Source organism: Tiliqua scincoides, chromosome 3 (assembly GCF_035046505.1).
Source record: "Tiliqua scincoides isolate rTilSci1 chromosome 3, rTilSci1.hap2, whole genome shotgun sequence".
NCBI classification, from domain to species: Eukaryota; Metazoa; Chordata; class Lepidosauria; order Squamata; family Scincidae; genus Tiliqua; species Tiliqua scincoides.
In genome coordinates, this window is record NC_089823.1 from 209,390,463 (window position 1) to 209,413,626 (window position 23,164).

Here is a 23,164-nt window from a genome sequence, read left to right on the forward strand (position 1 = left end):
GATGGGCCTATGGCCTGATCCAGTGCGGCTGTTCTTATATTCTTAGGGTTTGCATCACCCACTAAGGGAGGCCAGTGCTGTCACCCCTATGATGGAACTCCTCCCATGCAGTGGGCAGGGGAATGCCCTGGGTAGTGGGCATGGTGATGTACATTTGTAGCACTCTGCTGGTCTTTTGCTACAACCTTTGACAGAATAGAGATATTTCAGTGTGGTTTATTTCATTGTATTCTGCATGAAATTATGCATCGATTGATATATACGATGATGGTATTATTTGAAAATAACAAGATTTTAAAAATTTTGACCAGTAGTGGTGTCGCCCCCTGTGCGCATCCCCCAGTGCAGCCAGCACCCCCTAATGACACCACTGGTTAGCTGACGTTGCCATCACCTGTGTTTACATTAGAGGCTGTCCTTCGCTCCCACCAAAAATCAGGTCATGACCCACCAGGGAGTTCCAACCCACAGTTTGGGAACCACTGTTCTAGGGGCTTGATTAGGTTTTGGGGTCCACTCTTTGGAGTGAATATGTGACGATGCGTGAATAGAATATAATTTGGCCTGATCCAGTGGGGCTCTTCTTATGTTCTTATGTTAATTCAAACAAGCGCTGATAGTTTTCCTGACATAAAATGACCTTGCAGCTGAATACAAGTAGAAGTCCAACAAATACAGGTGAGGCCTCCATATCACCCTGACCCACATTGAGGCAGAGTTGGCTCCCCCACCTGAGCCACCCAGAGGCGTCACCTCTGGAGGGTTTTGTGAAGCCTGCAGAAGCTAGCCTCTGAAGGGTTCAGAAAGGACTTGTCAGCTGAAAAAACACTACTTCCGGTTTCCCGAAAAAGTCCAGAAGTGACATTTTTATGCCATATAAAGCATTCTGAGGCCCTTCAGGAAACTTTTTTTTTTTTTTTTTTTGCTGAAAAGGCCATTCTGAACCTCATAGAGGCCATGGGTGGAATTGTGTGGCATTTGTGGGCTTCCCAAAGTCATCTGGAGGGCTTAAAAGGGTAAAAACCACAGATTTCATTATCCACAGGGAGTCCACAGGGAGTCTAAGAACGGATCCCCTGCAGATTACGGGGACCCACCTATACAAACCAGAGACTGAAGTATTCACAATACAGTGAGATAGGAATTTGCAACCTCAGAGATAAAAAATGGGGTCTTGGCCCAAGTTCTGGTGAAGCAGTGTCCATCCACATATGCACATAGAAATTTCAGGGGGGAAAATCGTCCAGAAGTACCTTGCTAGTGACCATTGATGTGGGTAGGCAGAATTGGAATTGTGCTGCCTAGCATGAGTTATAGGCATTTGAGAAACTGTTCATTGCCTGTAGATTACATGGATATAAAGGAACACTACAAAACAACATGAAAAACACCACTGGTAACAAACAATAGTCTAGACCAGGGTGTCAAACATAAGGTCCACAGCTCGCGGAAGCTCTTTATCAGGCTCACATGATATTTAGGATCCCCTATATTTTGAAAATATTAAGAATTGCATATTTTCTCTTCTATCATTTGCAGCTAATGAGTTCCTACATGGGAACAAGGTGCTTATTTCTGGCCATCATCTGCATGCAGTGCAATCCTATCTTGCACTGAAACAGGCAGACCAGGAGGCCTGCACTGTATCCAGAGCAAAATAGGGCTCCAAAGTGCTGCTCCAAAGTGGATCAGCCAAAGGTAAGGGGAAACCTTTCCCCTTACCCCAGGGTAAGCCACTGCAGCCCCTATGGGTCTTATCATACTTGCACCACCTCAAGAAGTGGCATAAGTCCAAGGAGAGCAGAGCGGCTTGCAGCCACCCCGCACTGCTTGAGAACAGGGTTTGGGATCCAGCATAAGAGCTGGGTCCCAGCCCTGCCTTCTGTTCTCCGCCTGCCTGTCCCCATCCTCCCCCCACCCTGGAACACCTCCTTCCCACCTCCTCCCCACCTACCCTAGAGCCTTGTGTCTGCCAAACTCAGCTGACGCAAGGCTCCCTCCCCATGTTGGTGCAGAGCCAACTCTCAAGAAGGCACAAATGTACCTTACGGCACATTTGCAACCCTCCTGCGCCAGCGTAACAGGACGCCTTTAGGATTGTGTCCTTAGTGACATACCTTTCTGTTTAATGATGTCACTTCCAGCCCTCAGCAGACACCATGAATGCTATTTTGCCTGCTGTATGAAACAAGTTTGATACCCCTGGTCTAGACATTATCACATTAACAAGTAAATCTCTTGGTTTGCCTCCTGCTGAACTTGATGCTTCTTCTTAGCTAGGTCTTCTGAAAATTTTCTCAAACATAACACCCAAGTGGTCCTACTGATGACATCGCTGCTCCTGCTGTAAGAGAAGGCGCAGAGCTTTGCTCCACACCACTCCCCTTGGACTACATCCTTTCTACCACTGAGCCACAGTTTTCTTCACACAAATGAACCACTGTGGAAAAATTCTGGATGTAGAGAGGAAGCCTGCTTTCTTGTCTGCATCAATATAATTCATTCTCTACTTTCCCTTCCCTGATTTTGAAGAAAGGGTATGCTTGTCCTACAGTCCCAAACCTAAGCTCTTCCTTAGACAGACATTCCCTATCCCATAATTCCCTTGTTCCAGCCTGGCCCAGTAGTTTTTTCCTTATTCACTCTGCATTTCTCATAGGCATAGAAATGTCTACTGTCTTCCTACTTTTATTGCTGTGTCCTTATTCCCAAGAAGAAACAGGTGGTGTTACATTGGCTGCCAACTTTTTTTTTTTCTCCTGTGACTGGCCTCCTGTGGTTTCAAGATATCAGGAAGACAACATGCACCCTGCATACACCAGAGTTAAAAACACTGACTGTATCTGACTTGCCATTTCTACAGATGCATGAGTCAGCATGTTAGAAGACGGTGCAAGAATTCTAGTGCATATTTGATACACATGTTGTGCTACATGGCAGCAGTTTCTCTTGCAAGATATCACATGCTTCATGTATTGTGAAAGACTGGAAGTTAGTGTGTGTTTAAAACCCAGGGCAGTTTTGTTTCGCTAACAGTTGGTGAATTTTTGCACTACGTTTTCCATGCTTACAGATAGGCTTCTGTATGAGACAGTATGCTTTAAATACTGAGATGTGATATCAGCACAACCATTTACAGAGCCACCTATGTGCTCATCTTTTATTTTTATCTTAAAGAAACTGTTGCAAACTTCTTTAGAAATGTACACGGTAATAAGAGTATGTTCATTGACTCCAGTGAAGTCATTTGCATTAGCCAATAGGGCTGTCCACAATAATGATACATGCATCTTTTGAATTGGCCTTTGTTTCTCTTCTGAGTTGAGGAATGGGGGGGTTTTCCCAGCCCATCTTTAGGCACTGCAAAACCAGTTTGTCTAGAGTCTTGTGTGTATATTTATATAGCAAACAACAATGGCAGTAGCAAAGCACCCACCATTATTTTGATGAAAATCTTATGTCCATGTTCAACCCAGTATCACTAAAACTTCATTGGTGGTCTTGCTCTGGGTGCTACTTGCCCAATCTCCAAGGGCTGGAATTACCAGGAATACAGCCTCTTCTGTAATGGGGCACTATTTGCATAAGTTCCTTCAATTAAGATAAATGGCAATCCTTTCAACACATTGAAGGGGAACATAAATCTGCATTTTAAAATGGCATTGTTCCTAACTACAGTTCACTGAACCATGACTTTTGACTTAAGGAGAGGATGTTTTTACCAACAGAAAACGAGACTACATTTGAGGGGTAATATTTCCTCTAGCACAAGGTAAAGCTCCCAGTTTGACCAATTGATTTTAGCCTAGTGTGATGCAATGGTGTAGCTAATGATAATGTAGCCCAGTGCCAAGCTTAAAATGATGCTCCGGAAGTGACGCCGCACCCAGGCTTTAAAAAAAGTGAAAATGAGGGAAAATCTACCTCCTCCCCCCATCAGCTCACCACCCACTTGCTCTGCCACCTCCCCCCAGGCTGCCCCCCATATTAATACCTTATTGGTCCCCAACACCTAATTGGCTCTCAGAACAATCAGTCTCATTGGTCAGTTTTCAGTTAAGAAAATTCAGTTTTTGTTACTTAATGCAGTTGTGTTTTTATTTTCTGGTTATTTGGCTATAACTTTTGGTAGAATAGAGATATTTGGACGTGGTTTGTTTCATTGCATTCTGCATTAAATTCCACATCAAATGGTATATAATGATGCATCATTCAAAACTACCAAGGTTTTCACAATTTTGGCCATTAATGTCAAGCTCTGGTTGTTGCCTCCCCTCAAGCCTGTTGCCTAGTGCAACTGCTACCCCCAGCACCCCCTTAGCTAAGCCACTGGTGTGATGTTTAAACTTGTCTCCCCCTTTGAGAATATAAAATCTACTTTGCTTCTCTGCCTTTTTTCTGTTTTTTACCCTGAATGGAACCTGTGTGTTCAAGTTAGTGCTCAGAACTGGAATAACATTCAAACTTTATCTTTCCAGCATGGGGTAGGGCAACCACTTTTTGCTTCCTTTGCCTAAGCAACCCTCTGTGTGTATTGAATCCCTCTTGCACCCTGCAGAGGCTGATTTGAGTCCGCATGAAAACCTCCCCAACTACATCCTTTGCAATTACTAATTACATACTATCCTTTGCTCTTACTAATTACATACTAACTTAGAAGTTGCATACCTATAACTTTTATCCACTATTCCCACCCACCCACCCCCATTTTGCTTACCACCTAACACAGGGCTTTTCAAACTGGGGAGTCGTGACGCCCCAGCTAGAGAGCCCTGGCCACTTTTCCCTTAAGGGGCGGGGATGGGGGGAGGCAGCAATTTTGTGGAAGTGGAGCGTGTTTGCTGCGCTTTCACTTTTTATGACCTGGGGAGCCCTGCAGAAGGTCGCGCAGAGCTCCCCACACCTCTGACAGGCTGCTGCAGGGAATGGTGAGTTCATCCCAGTACCTCCAGCCCCCTTAGCTGCTTCCCTCCGTCCCTGCCAGAATTTACTGCAGTTCAAACTCTCCCTGAAAACAGCTGACCTAACCTAATGAAGAATCGTGCTGGATTTGAAAACTTGCTGTTTGATACCTTGCTAATTTTGGTCAGTTCTAGTCATTGCTCTACTCTGAAATGTGTTTGGTAATGACATAACTTGCTTATGTTAATCGGCTCTTAATGCCAGTGTTTTTGCAGATAAAAAAATGATCAGGCTCCTTTAAATATCTTGGCAACCAAGCAAGAACATAGGAAGGTGTCTCATTTTGAGTCAGACCCATTGGTCCATCTTGCTCAGTATTGTTGGCTGTGATTGGCAGCAGCTTCCCAGGGTTTGGGACAGGTATCTTTCTCTACTTTATCTGGAGATGCTGATGGAATGACCATCCAATGACCTGGAATCTTCGGATTCAAAGCGTGTGCTCTACCAATGAGCTATGACTCCTCCCTGTTACTTCTCTTAATGGGTTAATAATTGGATTAAAAATTATCACATGTTGTTATGTCCAATTTGCTGTATAATTATGTCATTTCTCATATGCTTCTTAAATTGGGTCTTTGTTCCTAATTAAATGCAAACATTTGACCAAATGATATGCTGACTTCTTGTATGTCTTATTAACTAATATTCTACTAAGTTAAATTTGCTGCTAAGCTAAGAATGCAACTTTTTAAACATGCCAGTTAATCCTTTATAATTAATAATAAAAAGGAATAATAAATGTTCCTAATAAAAAGGAACATAAACTGTGGCAAAAGAAATGTAAGAAGGTGATAGGGGAGGCCAAGCGAGACTATGAGGAACGCATGGCCAGCAACATTAAGGGGAATAATAAAAGCTTCTTCAAATATGTTAGAAGCAGGAAACCCGCCAGAGAAGCGGTTGGCCCTCTGGATGGTGAGGGAGGGAAAGGGGAGATAAAAGGAGACTTAGAGATGGCAGAGAAATTAAATGAGTTCTTTGCATCTGTCTTCACGGCAGAAGACCTCGGGCAGATACCGCTGCCCGAACGGCCCCTCCTAACCGAGGAGTTAAGTCAGATAGAGGTTAAAAGAGAAGATGTTTCAGACCTCATTGATAAATTAAAGATCAATAAGTCATCGGGCCCTGATGGCATACACCCAAGGGTTATTAAGGAATTGAAGAATGAAGTTGCAGATCTCTTGACTAAGGTATGCAACTTGTCCCTCAAAACGGCCACGGTACCAGAAGATTGGAGGATAGCAAATGTCACGCCTATTTTTAAAAAGGGAAAGAGGGGGGACCCGGGAAACTATAGGCCGGTCAGCCTAACATCCATACCGGGTAAGATGGTGGAATGCCTCATCAAAGATAGGATCTCAAAACACATAGACGAACAGGCCTTGCTGAGGGAGAGTCAGCATGGCTTCTGTAAGGGTAAGTCTTGCCTCACAAACCTTATAGAATTCTTTGAAAAGGTCAACAGGCATGTGGATGCGGGAGAACCCGTGGACATTATATATCTGGACTTTCAGAAGGCGTTTGACACGGTCCCTCACCAAAGGCTACTGAAAAAACTCCACAGTCAGGGAATTAGAGGACAGGTCCTCTCCTGGATTGAGAACTGGTTGGAGGCCAGGAAGCAGAGAGTGGGTGTCAATGGGCAATTTTCACAATGGAGAGAGGTGAAAAGCGGTGTGCCCCAAGGATCTGTCCTGGGACCGGTGCTTTTCAACCTCTTCATAAATGACCTGGAGACAGGGTTGAGCAGTGAAGTGGCTAAGTTTGCAGATGACACCAAACTTTTCCGAGTGGTAAAGACCAGAAGTGATTGTGAGGAGCTCCAGAAGGATCTCTCCAGACTGGCAGAATGGGCAGCAAAATGGCAGATGCGCTTCAATGTCAGTAAGTGTAAAGTCATGCACATTGGGGCAAAAAATCAAAACTTTAGATATAGGCTGATGGGTTCTGAGCTGTGTGTGACAGATCAGGAGAGAGATCTTGGGGTGGTGGTGGACAGGTCGATGAAAGTGTCGACCCAATGTGCGGCAGCAGTGAAGAAGGCCAATTCTATGCTTGGGATCATTAGGAAGGGTATTGAGAACAAAACGGTTAGTATTATAATGCCGTTGTACAAATCGATGGTAAGGCCACACCTGGAGTATTGTGTCCAGTTCTGGTCGCCGCATCTCAAAAAAGACATAGTGGAAATGGAAAAGGTGCAAAAGAGAGCGACTAAAATGATTACGGGGCTGGGGCACCTTCCTTATGAGGAAAGGCTACGGCGTTTGGGCCTCTTCAGCCTAGAAAAGAGACGCTTGAGGGGGGACATGATTGAGACATACAAAATTATGTAGGGGATGGACAGAGTGGATAGGGAGATGCTCTTTACACTCTCACATAATACCAGAACCAGGGGACATCCACTCAAATTGATTGTTGGGCGGGTTAGGACAGACAAAAGAAAATATTTCTTTACTCAGCGCGTGGTCGGTCTGTGGAACTCCTTGCCACAGGATGTGGTGCTGGCGTCTAGCCTAGACGCCTTTAAAAGGGGATTGGACGCGTTTCTGGAGGAAAAATCCATTATGGGGTACAAACCATGATGTGTATGCGCAACCTCCTGATTTTAGGAATGGGTTAAGTCAGAATGCCAGATGTAGGGGAGAGCACCAGGATGAGGTCTCTTGTTATCTGGTGTGCTCCCTGGGGCATTTGGTGGGCCGCTGTGAGATACAGGAAGCTGGACTAGATGGGCCTATGGCCTGATCCAGTGGGGCTGTTCTTATGTTCTTATGTTCTTATGTTCTTTCTATATACCATAAAAGATGTGTATATTAAAATAGCACTCTGATATACTGTAGATACTCACCTATAGTAGGTAAAATTTTTGCCAGGTAATCAAGCTCCAATTATCACTTCACCTTATCTCCAGGTCAATCAGAGGGCAGAGCCTTTCAACTCTGAAAAGTTTCCTTTCTCAAGCAGCAGGCAGGCACCTCTCATTAGAAGCAATTTGTTTCTACAGCAGTTGGGAAATTTGAGCCAAAGTTAACCTTTTATTCTCCTTCCTTCTGCTGCAGCCTGGTTCTGCTTTGCAAATGCTTGCAAAGCAGGTCTGTTTTTTTCAACACCAGGATGTGATCCTCCTTTCCATTTGAAACAAAGTCCCAGGCTACAATTAAATAGTGCACCATATTTAAGAATAACACCCATGGAAAACAGTGGGTCTACTTCTGAGTAAAAAGGGTTGCAAATATATGCGGCTGCATCTCTCTGCTGTGAATTGAATTGCACACTCTCAGTTATGTGTTATGGGTTGTATATTGTATGTAGAGCTTCTGGCTTAACACACCAAACACCTTAAAGGTGGATTTGATTCATGGATCTCCTGCAGTGGTTCCCAACCTTTTTCACTTGCATATCCCTTGGCAGCCCATTTTCATAAATTGTACCCTTCATATTAGAAAAATGTTTGTAATAATACAAGCCCTCATCTCCTCTCTATGAAAACCCAGACTTCATGTATTCATCGCAGTGTTTTCTCTTTTTATCAGTTTGAGAAACAGAAGACTCTGCCTTTGCCCTGTTTTGCACCAGAAGTGTGCTGAGAAATTCTGGGTGATTGATCACTTCCCATATTATGTTTCAGCTTTTTTACTATGCTGGTTTTCAATCACTGGTTCATACATGAATTGATGACCATAAACTAGCTATTGGTGGGACTTTCACAGCCAACTAGTTACCTCCCTTCCTGCCTTGCTGGTCCTTGCAAGGCATTCCTGCTTTGCAAGGCATTCTGGAGCATGACCTGCCTTTTTCTGCCATTATTCCATTCTTTTTCAAGTACCCCTAAAGGTCCTGTTGAGTGTCCCCGGGAGTACATGAATACCAGGTTGGGAACTACTGTTTTACTGGTGTGTTGTTTACAGTGCACTTACTCTGATAGTGTTTACAAAAAGGTGATGAAGACCAGAATTTAAAAAGAATAAAAATGTATTTTATGATCTTTTACTATGTTTTTAATAAATTAGAGACTACAGTTCTTAGGTAACAATTAGTGGTAGGTTATTTTTCAGGATCTGGCCTTGGGTAAAATCAGACAAAACTATAGTCAGACACCCCCCTGAGTTTAACCCCCGACTTATCCAAGTGTCATAGAAAATTCCATGATTGGCTCAAAACCTGTCCTTGACCTATCTGTGGGATCGACTTATAGGTGGGTGTCTGTGGTATTTCAGACCGCCTGGATAATCTTGAATGTTTCTGACAGTACAGTCCCCACCAAACATTATAGCATGCAGCTGCTCCAACAACGGCTGTGCTACATGCTATGATGGGGGGTGATCAAACACCCTGCAGGAAAGAACTAAAAAAAAATTTATTGACCCCCCCCCGTAGGCTAATTACCTATGGGTCTCTTTGGACCCATGCTTGCCATTTTGCCAGCATAAGAGAGAAAAGGGGTGAGAAGGGTTCAAACAGAGGGGGTAGGATCCTGGTGCAAGTTGCTGCTGCTGAGATCCACCTTCTGTCCCTCCCCATCCCAGCCCACAACACACCTCTACCACTATAAGAATGTAAGAGGAGCCCCAGTGGATCAGACCACAGGCCCATCTAGTCCAGCTTTCTATATCTCACAGGGGCCCACCAGGTGCCTCAGGAAGCATACAAGACAACAGGAGACATGCATCCTGGTGCCCTCCCTTGCATCTGGCATTCTGAGGTAGCCTACTTCTAAAACCAACTTACCAGTGCTGATGGACACATCTAGAGCTGCTGCTGTGCATCCCATGGCATTGCCTGTTGGCAGCAGCAGCCTAAGCAGCACATACGTAGCAGTGGCCCAGTTTTTGCACCACTGGAAAGTGCCTTGCACTTCTGGAATACAAGTTCCAGCAGTGCAGGGCAACCGTAAGACTGGGCCCTTTATTGCCCTGTCTGGGTTTTTAAAAAATCTGTTCTTGGCTTCTGTTGCAAGCTATACCAGCTTCACAGTCCCAAAGCCATAAAGTCTTTCTTCAAACAACCATGTTGTTTACATTCTATGCTAGAGAGGCTTTAGAACTAGGAGAATAATAACACGAAAGGAAATAATAAGAAGGTGCTCCACTCCAAAGTAGTAAGAAAATGTGGGTCTTTTATGAAATCACAGATAGAACAACTGTGGGTCACTAATAAGAAGAGATTGTATAGGGAAATTGAGAACTGAAAGTTCCTCTTTCCATTTTGTAAAAGATTAGTACAGTTCCCCCTGGGGTAAGGGAAAACAGGGCAAACTACATTGCAAATGATAAGCCCCAGGATGAGCTCCTGTGGCTCCTTGAGGGAACACAAATTGCTGCTTTGAATAAAGACTGATGCAAATCCATGATTTCATTTTCTGAACAACACAGTTCAGCTTCTGCCTAGGAGACCTGAAATGTGAGCCATCTCCTTAATCAAGCGGATTAAACTGTAATTTGATCATTTTTCTAAGAAAGTTTGTCTTACAGCAGCACTGGGAGAAGACATCAAATATATAAACCTCGAAGTCTGCTTTAATTCTGGAGTTGGGTAATTTACATACTGACCCGTAAAAATGGTTGACTGATCTCTATATTCCTAGGTAAATCTTCTGTTGTCTAGAAGGTTTTCTTCTCTTGATTAGTAACAAATATGTAACTCAGATTACAGCTAAATTCTTGCTGATAACCACTAGATCACAAGCAAAAATTGTAAGTGAGAATATCTAGTTATTTTGGGACAGCTGGTGTTTTATATTTCTGAATTATATGGTACATGGTATTTCATAAGTGTTGTATGAATCCATTGTTTTTGGCAAAGCATTATTCTGTTCATGGTACTTATAGATGATGATGATGATGATGATGATAATAATAATAATAATAATAATAATAATAATAAAGATGATATTTTCCTAACTTTCTAAAGTACCCTAGGATTCTATAGAACAAAATTTTGCAAACCCCAAAGCCACTATAACAATCGTAAACCTTAATGCATGCATGCTTTGAATATGGTATGCCAAAATTAAATAACCATTGCCTAGGCCCCTCCCCCAAAGTAGCCTGCTAATGAGCTTAGTCACTGCTCCATCTTTCCCACATATTGTATGTGGCTGTTTGGCCAAAGCTGCAATCCTATGCATGCTTGCCCAAAAATAAGTCCCATTGAACATAGCAGGGATGGAAACATGAGTCATGTGACTCTAGTCAAAATCACAAAAACCAGCATTTTTCACCAACTCATGTGCACTCGAGTCAGCTGCACCAATAACTTGGGAATTGACTCAAGTCTGAGGTCACTGACTCAGTTCCCACACATGCAGACTTGAATCTGTCTGGGTGTACTTGCTTACCTTTTTCATGGTGTGAAAGACCTTATGGGGCCATCATTCAGACTAGGTGAGGAGCAGGAAGGTTCCAGCCAGGAGGCAGGGAAGGGTTAATGTTTGCTTTTGCATCCAAGCAGCGGGGGGGGGGGAGGCAGAAGCGAGCTCTCTTGCCCATCTCTGAAGGAACCAATGATCATTGGATGAAGGATGAGCAGTCTGATTTGTTTCTTTGGATGAGCGAGGGCAGGAGAAGGAGCCCAAGGAGGTTCTTGCCTTGGAATTGGCTGGAGAAGCCCAGAGAAAAAGGAGGCAGGGAAGTGGGGGTGGTTTACAGCAATCATGCTTTCCAACCACAAGGCTGCTGTGAGCTCTGTTGTTACTTGGGAGGAGGTAACCCCATTGAATGACCAGTGCGAATGAAACTACTTCTGAGTAGAGCTGCAAAGATTGGGTCATCTTAGTAAGCCTCATAGCTTACCTCCTCCTTGCCCCTCCTCCCTCTTGCCGCTTCTGTCCCCGCTCCCATGCAGTCTGTCCCATCCCCTCCCGCCTTGTTTACAGATAGGATGAGGACAGCAGGGGAGTGGTTAAAGAGAAACACACACACACACACACACACACACCAGCAGTAGCTCTGTTTTTTCCCCATGGAATTATAGCTTGCTTTTTACAGGCAATGACTCTTGACTTGAGTCTTTTCAAGTTGCGAAAACGCTCTGGGCAATTCAGAAAGTGCCTCCTTTATGCACTTTCAAGTCATGGAGGTTTGCAAGTTGAGTCACAGGGGTGGAGACTTGTGACTCTACTCGAGTCACACCATGCCTGACGCCCATCTCTGGAACATAGTGGGACTTGCTTCTGAGTAAACATATTTCAGATTGCACTGTAAGTGATAGAAGAGAGGATGAGAGGTCAGTGATCATAATTAATATGTATACCTTTCACCATTCCTCCCTCTTTGCCTTTCCAAGCCAGGAAATGACTCTGGTAGAAAAGAGTGGGAAAGTTTGCAATGAAGTTCACAGAAAAGGAAAGCAAGCAAAGCAGTGGACAGAACACATAAGGGCGCTCTCTCTCTCTCTCTCTCTCTGTCCCTGCCCCATTCGTTCAGAAAAATAATATAGAGTGGAGGTTCTCAAACTTTGAGGGAGCTTTACTCCCTCAGTAAGTTCTTGCGGGGAAGGGGCTAGGGCAGTGACGCGATCCCCAGGATCGCATCACTAAAGGGGGGCGATGGGGGTGCTTTGCACTTACTTCAAGAAGGCGGGGCTACAGCAGACTGCAGGAGGTGCGGGAGCCCTGCGCAGCCCTGCACAGCACTCCCCGAGGCTTGGAACATTCACTAAAAGCAGGTGCGAAGTATCTCTCGCAAAACGGACACTTTCAGTGAATGTTCCAAGCCTTGGGGAGCGCTGTGCAGGGCTACACAGGGCTCCCCGCACCTTCTGCAGCCTGCTGCAGCCCCAACTTCTTGAAGTAAGTGCAAAGCACCCCCCTCACCCCCTTAGCGCCCCTTCCTCCCCTCCCCCCCCTTAAAGGACTCTTGAATATGCCTTCTTCTCTGGAATTTGGCACTATGAATGTTAGGAAGGAAATAAACGCAGCCTTTTGAATTTTTTGTAGCTTGTCTACAGGAAAATTGCATCTGTTGGATTAATTCATCATTGTTATTAGCACAAGATGTAATTTTTATTGCATTAATGTGAGAGCCATTTTGTGCTGTTAAATACTTTTTAAGCTGATAAGGTAAACATGCCATAAATTATTTGTAGTATTAGGTGTTTTGCTATTGTAGACATTTTTCTGAAGTGTAAGTTTCCTTGACAATAGCAGTATGATAATAATATGATTAATTTTTTTACTTCTTTCCATAATTCATCCTTAGCTTTATGAAAAGTATACTGAGACCCTCATTTTCACCAACAAAGAACATGTGCAAGTGAAGGAATTCCTCCATTTCAGTCTTATTGATGTCCTTTTTCATTGAATGTGTGGAAGCTGAATTTCTAGAATTACTGACTTTTTATGTAGTTGAGTAATGGATGGAAAATTTGATCATTCTCACCTTTCAGATACGATCTTTCTCATCTTCCAGGCATGTAATTACTAGAATTAGTGGCTGATCTGGTATAGGGGGACACCGATCACCTAGTAATGTTATTGTGTCTGGAAAGAACCCTACATAGACTTCTGGCACAATCCTAAGCAGCTCACGCTGCACCAGTGCTAGCCACCACAAAAGTGCTGTAAAGCACTTCGCAATTGCATAGCAGTTGCTGGCACTGGCGTGAAGGTCTGTGCTGGCCTGCATGCGCCAGCAGATGACCCAGCACACACCAGACCCAGTAAGTTCTGTGCTGAGGAGCACAGGGGAGGGCAGGGTAAGTGGATGGATTGGGCCCAGGAGGAGAGTGGGATCGGCGGCAAGCATGCACACCATATCCTATCCCCTTCCCAGGCCTGATTTGCCAACATGGGTCCTCTCAGATTTATGCCAGCTATTTAGCTCATGCAGGTCCAAGTAGAGCTGCTGCAGCTACTGGGGCTTACCCCAGGGGAAGGCAGTCCCCTTACCTTGGGGATCTCAACAGCCTTCCAGCTTCCCAGATAGATTGCAGCGCTACCCACACTGGCCCCACGGCATCAGTACAGGGAGGCTGCATAGGATTAGGCTGTTCAGTAGTATTGCTGTCTTGAATAAATTCATGTCCCCCCAAAGCAACACAGCAGGAATCAATGCAAGAATGTATACATGTCATTCATTTCCAGAGCAGCTGATATACCTGCTGCCCTTAAGGGTCTTTCATTACATACTATTCTTAAGGGGTCATTGTGTGCTTTTTTTTCTGCCTATAGGGTTGATGATGCATACTTGCAGAATTTTTTATTTTTATTTATGACATTTTAATCCCAACTTTCCTCCAAGGCTTTTACAGTGGTGTGCATGGTTTTCCCCCAACCCATCATAACAGCTCTATGAGATAGTTAGGTTGATAGCTAGTGGGTGCAGAGGGACCCTTGAACCAAGTCACCATCTGTTTGCTCACTCTCTTAGCCAGCTGATAGCCAGTCAACTGAGTAAACTGTGGTAAGGATAGGAGGGGGGTAGGCACAGAGTGCACAGGAAAATGTTGTGGGTTGAGAAGAGGCTTACTCTGGGGGGTATACATGCACTCAAGTGCCCTCCCCCATTGCTTGCTCCATGGATCTGTCAGTGCTACCTGACACCACTGTGGATGCAACCAGGTAACATTGTTGGACACAGTGGAGGACTACAGTGAACAATTCAGTATTCTTTGTGAGTATATTTAAAAATCTATATGCAGATTAAACAGGCCAACACACATTTTGCTTCCTTCCTTTCCTTTGAGTCCCTTCGGGGAGAAAGGCGGGGTAAAAATAAAGTTATTATTTATTTATTATTATTCCTTAAACGTTACATCAATTCCTGGACAGGGCCTCTGAGAGGAATTTTATCAGGGGGTACAAAGTTTCTTTTGGGCCCCTTTGCAAAGAGGGAGGGTTGAAACAGAGCTGGGGAAGATGGTGACAGGCAGCAGAACAGGGGCAGGGAGGGGCGAAACAGGGTAGGGCGAGGGTAAAGAGAGCTGGAAAAGTCTCTGAAGCCCAGGTCTACCAACCCATGTGGCAACAATAGTGTCCCCAGCATTCTGTGCAGGCAACAAGTCTGAGTAGACAGGAAAACATAAGATCTCAGGAAATTTCTGGGGCCCCTCCTTTGGCTCCTGGGCCCCCCTTTGGACCCTGGGCCTGGGTACAAATTACCCCGTTTACTCCCCTCTCCTCGGCTCTGTTCCTGGGTATATTTAGGGTGCCGATTCAAAAAATGGCATCCGTTTTGCCCTATCACGTCTAGTTTTGGAGACATGGCATAGCCTCTTTAGTGAATGGTTCAAGCAGCTTCCTCATGAGGAAACCTACACCATGGCTTCCTTCCATGGCCATGGCTGAGCTCAGCCAACGCAACCCTCCCTCCCCAAGTTGGCGCGGAAGCTGCGTCAGCCCAGCAAATGTGCTTTATGGCTTGTTAGTAACCCTCCTGGGCTGGTGCAAGGGACTTGCACTGGCCTAATGAGAAGTTAGGATTGCACCCTTAGTTATTAAGATACTGAAAGTTACTGAAGTATCTTTCAAAAGCAGCTTGTGATATACATAGTGGTCTGCTGATCAAACATAAAAAATAATAAATTTTTTATTATATACATAAAGTTTGCATACTTTATTGCATACATAAGTTTGCATACATACCATACATACAACTTTTGAATGAGTTTCAGGTAGGTTGACTGTAATAATTAAACCAATAATTACATAAATTATCAGCTCTCTCTTTTTGATGCAAACAGTTGCAAAGCTAAGGTATTAATTATAGTACATATCATGTTTGAGAACCTAAAATTATTATTTATCAACAAGGGGAAAGAGTTATCACCTTACTAGCACTTCTGCTAGAAGGTGATTGAGAATGAATCTGACTGTCAGATATGGCCCCTGGAGAAGTAGGTACGTACTGATCCTTCCTAGCTCTTAAACTCTTTGCTTGTAAAGAAAAGTGATTATAAAAAAACTCATCCTGAATTATTTTGACTGAATAATACATATCAATATTGTCAATATTATCCGATTTATAGGTGATTTTTAGGTGGTGGAAAATTTCTCTTCGGAGTGAATTTCGTGAAACAAAACCTGGTGAACTCCGAGAATCTCATGATGATTTCCTGGATGATCCCTCTCTCCAAAGTAAGATACAGAAAAATAGTCTTAGTGTGATGAATCTGTTGTTCTATGGTGCAAGATGCTCAGCATTCCCAATCCTGACCCTTTGGGAATGCCAATCCCTTTATCAAAAGGAAAGTCCTGTCATGAAATGAAAGTCTTCTCCTTGTGGGAGGGTAGCCTGCCCCAATTCAGTCCTGGAGAGATGGAAAAACCTTCACATTCCAATACCATTGGTAGGTGCAGGAGGCAACATCTCTTTATTAAGAGAGAATAAAAATGACAACAATAATGACAATCAATTGACAATGGGAATGAGATTAGTAGGTGTTCAGAGACCGTTACTCACCATAAATTCTCCAAATATTGGCTGCCACCCCACATGTAACCCTCCCTACCAAGGCCTAGCAGACCACTGGAGGCTGATTGCCTCTTCTTTGCATTAAGAGCCTGTTTGTTGTGTAAGGAGATGCTCTGCTGCAGGCTATGAGAGCCTGAACCAGCTATTTAGCTAGCTCAGGTCCAAATAGACGCATGTGCACGCGCGCGCGCGCGCACACTCACACACACACACACACACACACACACAGAGCGCCCTGCACACTGCAGAGGCTCATCCCCAAGTAAGGGAACAATTGTTCCCTTACTAAGAGGAGACCTCCACAATTGTTTCCCTCACAGGATGCTGCAGTAGCTGTTTTGGCACCACTACAGCAGGGTGGGGTGAAAGAATAGAACTGGGCTCTTAGTTGCTCTTCTTTGAACCTGTTCCAGTCTGATGACTTGTATTCAAAATATGGAAAGGGATTGCGGAAAAGGGTAGACAGGCAGCAGAAGTAGACTGGAGACAAACCAGGGAACAATCAAGGCTGGCTGGAGTAGAAAGCTAGAGCAAAAGATCGTATGACTAATACAGCACCATTTGTACTCAAGTCAGTCAGTCAGTCATTTGTATACACTCCACAGTCAGGGAATTCGAGGGCAGGTCCTCTCCTGGATTGAGACCTGTTTGAAGACCAGGAAACAGAGAGTGGGTGTCAATGGGCAATTTTCACAATGGAGAGAGGTGAATAGCAGTGTGCCCCAAGGATCTGTCCTGGGACCGGTGCTTTTCAACCTCTTCATAAATGACCTGGAGACAGGGTTGAGGAGTGAGGTGTCTAGGTTTGCAGACAACACCAAACTTTTCCGAGTGGTGAAGACCAGATGTGATTGTGAGGAGCTCCAGAAGGATCTCTCCAAACTGGCAGAATGGGCAGCAAAATGGCAGATGCGTTTCAATGTCAGTAAGTGTAAAGTCATGCACATTGGGGCAAAAAATCAAAACTTCACATATAGGCTAATGGGTTCTGAGCTGTGTGTGACAGATCAGGAGAGAGATCTTGGGGTGGTGGTGGACAAGTTGATGAAAGTGTCGACCCAATGTGCGGCAGCAGTAAAGAAGGCCAATTCTATGCTTGGGATCATTAGAAAAGGTATTGCGAACAAAACAGCTAATATTATAATGCCATTGTACAAATATACCTGGAGTATTGTGTCCAGTTCTGGTTGCCACATTGTTACCAAAAAGGGCTGTTTTGTTTAGGGGAATTAGTATATTAGCCTTTTGGAAACTTTTAGGATTGCAGGCTGGATAGCAAGACACCGTAAAGCAAAGAAATCCATTGTTTAGCTTAAAGAGGAGACTGGGAGAAAGGTAACTTTCAATCAAAGATTATATTTTTATTACAAAACACACAAAGGTAAACATAATACACATTTCTTGGTTCTAGTACTTGAAAAATGTACCTAGTTTTTATGGTGGTTGCATGTGCTATGTGTTTGGTGCATCCGAAAAGGAAATCAGATAGGTTGTAGGGAAGGATTTTAAGAGTTCCTTAATCTGCTAAACCCAGTTTGCTGAATAAACATGGAGAAGAAGGGAGGAATAGATAGGGAAGAAGGGAAAGAGTTTTAGAAGCAAGATATATTTACCTGTCCCGGGGAGCAGTTGGATGGGAAAGAGTCCTGGGAAGGACCACTCCATTGGGAGGGCAGCCAGAGAGAGAGCTATGTGCTTGGAGCTTTCTCTTAAAAAGTTGTGGCTGACCTAGAATGACCCGGATGTGTCCTAGTGCTGGTCTAGATACGCATGCTCAGTACACACAATGGTACACATGGAGTATGTAAGAAAGACATGATGAACTGGAAGTCAGCTTACCAGCCAGGCTGACCTTCTGGGTGAGGGAGGCAATTTGCATAAGGTGCTTAAGAGTGATAAAGCTACAACAAAAGAACAATAGGCTTCTTCCTCTGGAGGTGCATGCTTGTTTTGCATAATCAGGAGACATTCCTTGACTGGAGGAGGGGATGTAATCACCCTGAGCCCTGCAAACTTGTGACTTCCACCAGGGCCTTGGACTGGGGGGAAGGGTGCCCTGTATTCTGAGGTTTGACCTGCATGAGTTACAAAATCACAACTTGGAAGGGAAAAGGAGATTTTCACATAACAACATGTCAAAAAGGACATAGTGGAAATGGAAAAGGTGCAAAAGAGATTGACTAAGATGATTACTAGGCTGGGGCACCTTCCTTATGAGGAAAGGCCTCTTCAGCCTAGAAAAGAGCGTTTGGGCCTCTTCAGCCTAGAAAAGAGACGCCTGAGGGGGGACATGACTGAGACATACAAAATTATGCATGGGAAGGATAAAGTGGATAGAGAGATACTCTTAACACTCTCACATAACACCAGAACCAGGGGACATCCACTAAAATTGAGTGTTGGGAGAGTTAGGACAGACAAAAGAGAATATTTCTTTACTCAGCATGTGGTTGGTCTATGGAACCCCTTGCCATAGGATGTGGTGATGGCATCTGGCCTGGATGCCTTTAAAAGGGGTTTGGACAAGTTTCTGAAGGAAAAATCCATTACGGGTTACAAGCCATGATGTGTATGTGCAACCTCCTGATTTTAGAAATGGGCTATGTCAGATGCAAGGGAGGGCACCAGGATGCAGGTCTCTTGTTATCAGGTGTGGTCCCTGGGGCATTTGGTGGGCCGCTGTGAGATACAGGAAGCTGGACTGGATGGGCCTATGGCCTGATCCAGTGGGGCTGTTCTTATGTTCTTATGTAGGAGTCCAGGATCAGCAGAAACCAATCCTGGGAGTAGGATTAGCTGAGAATATTCCTCAGAGAATGTGTCCTGTACCTTGAAAAACTAACCCAACCTAATGTTTAATTTACAGGCTGTATTGCTATTTCTTTCACATCTTTTCAAATGTTGGAAGCTTTTGTTCCAAATATTTGCTGAAACAGAGACCTTATTATTAATACTGTGAGGTCACATCAGAATTAATAAATGAAGCCAATTACAGTAATTACATTAGCTTTTAATAGCTGAGGATTTGGTTCTAACTCTGCAGTGCTGAGTTCTCAAACTAGCATTCTAAAGCCTTCCAGTTTTTCTTTTTTATCGCTAGTCTTTAGCATTATTAATTATGCTGTCTTGTCCATGGTTGGTTTTAGTGCTATCATTTTTATGTGTTTTAAAATGTTTGAATGCACTCTCAGATACGCTGTAATAAAATGTTCAAGCAAATGTAAAATAAATTGTTTTTGTCATTAAAACATTGTCAACCATTATCCTACATAGGTGCTGCAGCTTGTAGTAGAAAGCTTATGAATTAAACATTTTAAATAATCAAGAATTGTTAATTGTTAAGTGTTTCTAATAGCCCATAAACAGCAGAGTGAACCAGGCAAGTTCAATAGCAAACATGCGCTTGCTAATTTATGCTGGGTTTCAGGGCATACTCATGAAGCTTAATTTGATTTTGTATTAGATCATCTGTCTTCAGTCCTTGTGAATTACATGACTCTGATCATCAGCATTTCAATAACATATAGGCAACTGCATGCTTTGTTTTGTAAGTCCTTTGGTATACTTTTGGTACAGTTAGGGCACAATCCTATACACATCTAGGAACAAGGCCATTACACACAGTGGAATGTACTTCTGAGTAAACATGAACAGATTTGAATTATTAATAAATGTTTAGCAATAATGAGTAAGGATAATTTAAGTACTCTGTGCTTCAAGGCAATCTATTTCAAGAAGAACTTTTTGTTTTATTTTACTTTATTTATACTTGGTTTAAGTATTTTCTTTAATTTACCTTTTTTGAATTTTGCATAATTAGATTTTGCTAGGAAATATTTGGACACTGAAGTCCTGCCCCCCTGACAACAGTACGTTTTTTTCAGCCACTTACCTGGTTTATAAGTCGTATTGAGAATTCCTTTGTATCCATGAGGGCTGGAAACTTGCTTTTTCAAGAAACGGAAAACTGAAATTCTCTGTGTTCTGAGAACACAGAAAAATTTTGTGAATTCTGCACAGTACTGCATTTTTTCACTTTTTCTGGAGTCCCATGGAATTGCCACATAGTCCAGCTAATGAAGAAATAATTCTTGTCTTGATATACAGGCCATCCCTCGTTATCCACTGGGGTTCCATTCCAGAACCCCTAGTGAATAAAAAAACAAACCCATGGATTTAAAAACAGTGGGAAAATACGTATATTTAAAGACCCACTTCCAGGTTTCTTGCCCCTCCATTGCTCCTAATAGAATATGGTCTTGCCTCAACATCCACAGGAGTTTGATTCTGGGACTCCCTGCTAATACCATAAAATGTGTTAAATAAAAGCAGTTTGAAAAATTTAAAAAGCATGTCACTTTACAATTGTGGTTTCAAAACAGCTTTTCTTACTGTTGTAGAGAGGCAGTCAGCAATTACAAATGTAAAGGAGCCCTGCCTGTGCCTGGCTCAGCTGAAGAATGGAATGATCACTTGCATGACTGTCTCTCTCCAACAGTAAGAAAAGCAGTTTTTTTAAACTGTGGTTTTAAAGGGATGCATTTTTCCCCTTCTCCAGGGATCAGCACATTCCTTCTCATTTGCAGGGGCCATTTGTGTTGAGTCAAATCCATGTATAAAAAAATCTGTGTATAACACTAATATATCAGGATTTTTTTTCCAAAGAAATATTTGCTTATATTGAACATAGAGCCTTATAAAAATATTTTATGCTAGGATAAGGAGCCTAATCCTAAGGGCTCTGAGCGCTGACACTGGGTGTCATAAATGAGCCATAAGGCACATTTATGGCATTCAAGGGTAGGAGGGGGAAATGGCAGAGCCATGTTCTGCTGTATTCTATCCTTTGTGTTGGGCTGAAAAGCCTGACAGAGAGGCTCTCAAGTCTGTGCTGGCAAAAAACCAGTGCAGATGTGAGAAGTCTTATTGTAGTTGTAGTTAGCATGTTCACATCCCTTTTCCTTGACTAGATGAGCAGCTGAATAGGGAAGCAACCTTGGTAGTTTGTTTCCCCTGTGACCATCTAGGCTACAGAAACCAGTCAGAGAAGAGGTATCTGAAAAATCCCCCTCCCAGGAGAGCACTGAACCCTAGGGGTTGTGATTAAAAATCAAATGAACAGGAGTATCTGCAAGATGAAGAGATGCAATGATCTGCTGATTTACCCACAAACATGGGTGTTACCATGTACAACCTGCTGAATTAACCAAGAACACGTAATTAGTTTATTAAAGTCCAAAATAAAAGGGAATTCAAATGGGGAAAGAAAGGTGGATAGTAAAAGTACAAACAGGCTGATGAAAAATGCCTGAGCTTGGCTAGAAAGTACATGAAAAGATTTGAACAATTGAGTGCAGTAACTATTAATTCTTAGCAGGTGGAGTAGGGATGTTGCTCAAGAACAATGTGCAGAGACATAAGAACATAAGAACATAACAACAGCCCCACTGGATCAGGCCATAGGCCCATCTAGTCCAGCTTCCTGTATCTCACAACAGCCCACCAAATGCCCCAGGGAGCACACCAGATAACAAGAGACCTCATCCTGGTGCCCTCCCTTGCATCTGGCATTCTGACATAACCCATTTCTAAAATCAGGAGGTTGCACATACACATCATGGCTTGTACCCCATAATGGATTTTTCCTCCAGAAACTTGCCCAATCCCCTTTTAAAGGCATCTAGGCTAGACGCCAGCACCACATCCTGCGGCAAGGAGTTCCACAGACCGACCACACGCTGAGTAAAGAAATATTTTCTTTTGTTTGTCCTAACCTGCCCAACACTCAATTTTAGTGGATGTCCCCTGGTTCTGGTATTATGTGAGAGTGTAAAGAGCATCTCCCTATCCACTCTGTCCATCCCCTGCATAATTTTGTATGTCTCAATCATGTCCCCCCTCAGGCGTCTCTTTTCTAGGCCGAAGAGGCCCAAACGCCGTAGCCTTTCCTCATAAGGAAGGTGCCCCAGCCCCGTAATCATCTTAGTCGCTCTCTTTTGCACCTTTTCCATTTCCACTATGTCTTTTTTGAGATGTGGTGACCAGAACTGGACACAATACTCCAGGTGTGGCCTTACCATCGATTTGTACAACGGCATTATAATACTAGCCGTTTTGTTCTCAATACCCTTCCTAATGATCCCAAGCATAGAATTGGCCTTCTTCACTGCCGCCGCACATTGGGTCGACACTTTCATCCACCACCACCACCCCAAGATCTCTCTCCTGATCTGTCACAGACAGCTCAGAACCCATCAGCTTATATCTAAAGTTTTGATTTTTTTGCCCCAATGTGCATGACTTTACACTTACTGACATTGAAGCGCATCTGCCATTTTGCTGCCCATTCTGCCAGTCTGGAGAGATCCTTCTGGAGCTCCTCACAATCACTTCTGGTCTTCACCACTCGGAAAAGTTTGGTGTTATCTGCAAACTTAGCCACTTCACTGCTCAACCCTGTCTCCAGGTCATTTATGAAGAGGTTGAAAAGCACCGGTCCCAGGACAGATCCTTGGGGCACCCCGCTTTTCACCTCTCTCCATTGTGAAAATTGCCCATTGACACCCACTCTCTGCTTCCTGGCCTCCAACCAGTTCTCAATCCACGAGAGGACCTGTCCTCCAATTCCCTGGCTGTGGTGTTTTTTCAGTAGCCTTTGGTGAGGGACCGTGTCAAACGCCTTCTGAAAGTCCAGATATATAATGTCCACGGGTTCTCCCACATCCACATGCCTGTTGACCTTTTCAAAGAATTATATAAGGTTGGTGAGGCAAGACTTACCCTTACAG

The 23,164-nt window shown here is 43.6% G+C and overlaps 1 protein-coding gene across 1 annotated transcript in view; it reads left to right on the plus strand.

Moving 5' to 3' along the window:
- FBXO36 (F-box protein 36) overlaps positions 1-23,164 on the plus strand; it is a 54,540-nt gene that overhangs the window by 24,834 nt on the left and 6,542 nt on the right. The window contains exon 2 of the mRNA XM_066619749.1: positions 15,931-16,039. Within this exon, the coding sequence (XP_066475846.1) occupies positions 15,931-16,039 (109 nt within the window). The remainder of the gene's footprint in view (positions 1-15,930; positions 16,040-23,164) is intronic.